The sequence below is a fragment of the Echinops telfairi genome, unplaced genomic scaffold (assembly GCF_000313985.2).
Source record: "Echinops telfairi isolate 266 unplaced genomic scaffold, ASM31398v2 ScPeMD7_443;HRSCAF=831, whole genome shotgun sequence".
Lineage (NCBI taxonomy): Eukaryota > Metazoa > Chordata > Mammalia > Afrosoricida > Tenrecidae > Echinops > Echinops telfairi.
The window spans coordinates 27,309,498-27,313,907 of NW_022104341.1; the positions used below are offsets into that span (position 1 = coordinate 27,309,498).

General features: G+C 44.3%; 1 protein-coding gene across 1 annotated transcript in view; it reads left to right on the forward strand.

The window, feature by feature from the left end:
* TGFBR3 (transforming growth factor beta receptor 3) overlaps positions 1–4,410 on the forward strand; it is a 212,509-nt gene that overhangs the window by 112,988 nt on the left and 95,111 nt on the right. Inside the window, exon 4 of the mRNA XM_045292044.1 lies at positions 1,093–1,230. Coding sequence (XP_045147979.1) covers positions 1,093–1,230 — 138 coding nt within the window. The remainder of the gene's footprint in view (positions 1–1,092; positions 1,231–4,410) is intronic.

Below are 4,410 nucleotides of genomic sequence, written 5' to 3' on the forward strand. Positions count from 1 at the left end.
TGCTTCTGGGGTCTTCCCTCATTCCTCTGTATTGAAAGCCAGTACTCATATGAAAGCGTCTGCTTGCCCTTTCTTTATAGACTCTGACTCCTTTTTGTTTGTTTGTGTTAACCAACCCTGGATCATGTCCTCCTGGAACTTTGTTGAGACCATGCTCCCAGGTGCTTTTTGTGATGCTGATAATGGTAATGATAACCTACATCTGTCCTTGATCTACCATCACAACTTGCTGCTAGGTTTAGGATGCACCCTCCACCCCCAAGGTTAAAAAAAAAAAAGCTGGACTCGCTACCATCAGTTTTATTCCGCGTGTCCTGTGTGCTTCATTTCTTTGGAAAGCCCTTCAGGCTAATAGCTGGGATGATGAAAGCCCTGGCAGTTTCTGCTGGCAGCCCCCTTTCCTTAGCTTTAGGCACTCTCCTTTGGCAGACCTCACTGAGCTTCATAGACGTTTACCTGGAAGGGAGGAAAGTGATTGCTTTAGATCTCTGGAGGAATGGCTGGTGGTTCAGGGGGTTCTGCTCTCCAAATTTCGCTTAGTCATATGATTTGAAGCAGGACGGGCAGTTCTGAGAGAGCAGTTGCCATCCAGTCGATTTTGAACTCACGAAGTCCATAGGTGTCTGAAATTAAATGTGCCCCATAGATCACTCAGTAGCTGATTGTTTGTGGAGAAGTAGGTCACCAGGTATTTCTTCTGTGGTGCATCTGAATGACCTTAAAACACCTCCAACCTTTTGCTTAGCAGTTGAGCTTCCCTCATTTTTTCGGGTGAGGGGGGCTGTGGAGGGTGGATTGTGTTTTCTTTATTTCTGTTGTACTCTTTCTGGGCTGGGTTTGGTTGGGATCTGAGCAGGTTGAACCATAGGAAAAGCTTCATGGGGGGTGGGGGTGGGGGGAGGTTAAACGCTGGCGGTTTTATATAATTTGAAGTTAATTCAGCATATGTAGAAAGTCTGAACTCGTTTTTTTGGATTGTTGCTCTTAAAGATGGACTGTGAGAACATAGTCCCCAAGCTCCTGCTACAGCATGACAAAAATCCAACAGGACACCCTGGCTAACATCGCTCTTTTTCCTGTGTTGCTGCGTAGGTCACTCTGCACCTGAATCCCATTTCCTCACTCTACGTTCACGACAAGCCCTTCGTGTTCCTGCTCAACTCCCCGAAGCCCCTGATCTGGCACTTGAAGACAGAGAAACTTGCAGATGGGGTCTCCCGACTTTTCTTGGTGAGTGTTGTTTACAGCCCTCACAAACAGCGCCCGAGCATGAGATGCTGCTGCTCGAGAACGTTGTAAAGCAACTTCACAAGAACTGTCTAGGCTCACTTCATTAAAATGATGCCAGATGCTAAATATTACCCGAGTCTAAAAAGGATCGAATGGAGGGTGTGCTCTGAGAGAGAGTTGCATGGCGTAGATTAGCAGTCACAGAAAGCAAAGCACCCACACTCATCTGTGGATGGACAGCGCTCCAGTTTGCACATCTGAGCAGGACACGCCCACACTGTGTGGCCTGCACTTTGGTTTGAGCTCTGAGACCCTCTTGGGCACCAGAAGCCATGCAAACATTGCAAATGGCCCCTGGGTGTGGGTGTGTGTGGTCTCTGGCCACATAATAAATATACACACACCATTCTAGTTTTGTATAATCCTGGCCTGGTTTCTGATAGGGCCTCTGTTTGTTGAGCAAGTGACCCAGCGAGCTCCAAAATGAAATCATTTGTATTTTATTAAAAATCTAGAGCCCAGCTCTTGTGGCAAGATCCAAATATTACATACTATTTGTAAATCATGTCCTCTTGACTCTGCCAGAACATTCGTTTGCTAGTTGTGGAGAAATAGATGGGTTGTTGGGATGGGATGCTTTGAGGATGATCTCATGTCTGATGATGAGCAACACTGCTGCTCTGTAGTGGTAACAACTTGGGTTGTCGATTTCAGGAGCTCCCTGCAAATACCCCTAACTGCCCAGCCTGGAACTTTAAATCTCCCTCGGCCCACACACATCCCAGACTTACAGGTGCCTCCGTGAGTGGCCTTCCCTGCATAACTTTGCCCAGTTAACGATCCTTAATACAGATCTGTAAATTCTTCTCATTTGTATTTGAAGGGTATTAGTGAAAACTCAGATGGACCCGTCAAATGAAACAAGAATCCATAGTCGATGTGGATAATAAGTGGAGAAATAAAAGGAAAAGCGAAGAGAGGGAAGGGCCTCCTTATAGGAGAAGGCCGGTGAATAGATAGGGGAAGAGTGTGATGGAGTTACACTCTCGTCATTTCCCATCTTGGTAAAAGTTGATCTGGCAAGAATCACCAGTGGATGTTAAGTCTAGCAGGCGTGGTAAGAGTTTGAGAAGGAGGACATTTACATGGTCTCAAAGTATCTTTCCACAAATGACAGCGGGACTATAGTAAGTATATAACAATCACTTACCCAAGGGATCAGAATCATCATCACCAATACGGGGCAGATGGATATGGTATGCCTTCAGATGAGGTGCCCTGAAAAAGAGCACAGTGCCACCCGTGAATATTCTGCCCAGAGTGTACTCACGAGGGAACATTGGGCAAGACCAAATTTAGTAACACAGACTGTACTCTTCAACAACTGCAGCCATGAAAGACAAAGGCTGCTGAGCCCTTCCAGCTTAAAGGAGATTCAGAAGACATTGATTCTGCCCTTGATCTTATTGAGGATGGGGAACGGGGGCAGTTGAAATTATGGGGGTGTTGACAACAGAAGACATTGGAGGTTAGACTATAGATTAAAATATTGTATCAATGTTAATACTTCTTGAATCTGTTGATTTTACTTTTATGTAAGAGAGTGTCCTTGTTCTAAGCAAACATACTTATACATTTAGGTATTAAGGGGTAAGGGACCAAATAATCCATAAAGGGGAAAACAAACAAAATCCAAAACAAACCAAAACACCCAAACTTGGATGTATAGAGAGCATAATAAAGCAAATGTGGCAAAATGCTAAAACCTGGTTTCCATGTCTACTCCATATCCTTTGCTTAAAGGATAAATAAGAATTCTTTGTACTATTCATGCAACCTTGCTGTTTACTTGAATTATTTTTAAAACAAAGCATTTAAAAATTCAAAGGTACATTTTACAAGGCAAGATTTACTAACTAGTAGACTATTTTGAAGGTCGAAACACTTCTTATTTCTAAATTCAAAAGACCCAATGTCAATAATTAAATAGTTTTTGTATGACTGTTATTAGCTGTGATGAAGTGAAATTACTTGGTATGGCTCTGCTATCCTTTCTTTTTAACTTCCACCAAATGATTGGGTGGGGTCATGCAACTAGAGCCTGTGAAACCCTTATCAAGGGAGCTCATCAATCTTGCCATTCCCCTGGGTCTATAAGCGAGCCATCTCTGAAGCAGGAAGAGAGAATCCCGTGACCCTCAAGAAAGACGGGCCACTGGTCGAGTGCATGCTGATCCCTGTCCAGAGTGGAGGAGATCCCAAAGCACTAGAGGCTGCAGCACCAAAATGATGAGGAGGGCAGAAGAGCCACAGAGACCATAAAACAGAGCAGAGGAGCCAGAACCAAGACCACGAGGCAGCGTGGCGGGCTTCCCAGGCCACGGAACAGGGCTGAGGTCAAGGGACTGTGTGGCTGAGAGGTTGAGGAGCAGAGAGAGGCATGCCTGCCAGTGTGGCTGAGAAGCATTGTGGACAAAAGAAGTGTATCTTTAACATTTTGTAACCTTTAACATTTAGTAACTTCTTCGTTTCCCTAACCATGCCAATAATCACTGATGTTGTCTGTGAGTTCTGCTGAGCTATTACAACAGATTATCAAACCCAGCAGAATAGCAGAGCTGAGGGAGGGATGACTGGTATCAGAATAGGATAAAGAAGGATGGAGGGTGGAGGCTTGTCTGGCCTCTTCCTTTTGGCGTTTAATTCTCATAATAACTGTATGATAACGGGGATATATATTCTCCATTTCACAGATGAGGAACTAAAATGGTAGAGAGGTTACGTAGAGGACAAGATCACAGGGCAAATCACCGACAGTGCTGGGAGCCCATCAGAGCCTTACTCTGTAAGCTCTTAGGCTAAAACACATCTCTTTGTGTTGATAATCATTGTCAATCTCATGCAATTAAAGTATTTATGATAGTAAAGTGAATAGTGGTGATCATAAATTCATACATATTTAGCTTCCTTTTAAGGCTCCACAGTACAATACTGTAGGTACTAGCTACATGATGCTACTTACGTTTCATCTCATTGGACAGCTCTGCCGAGGTTGTGAGCATAGATTTTGCCTGCCCTGGTTTGAACTCTGTTCAGCTGTGTTACTTATCACTCACTGCCCCCAGTCATTGGGAAAAGCTGAAGGTTTAAATTCCAGGACACCTGAACTCTGCTGTTGGC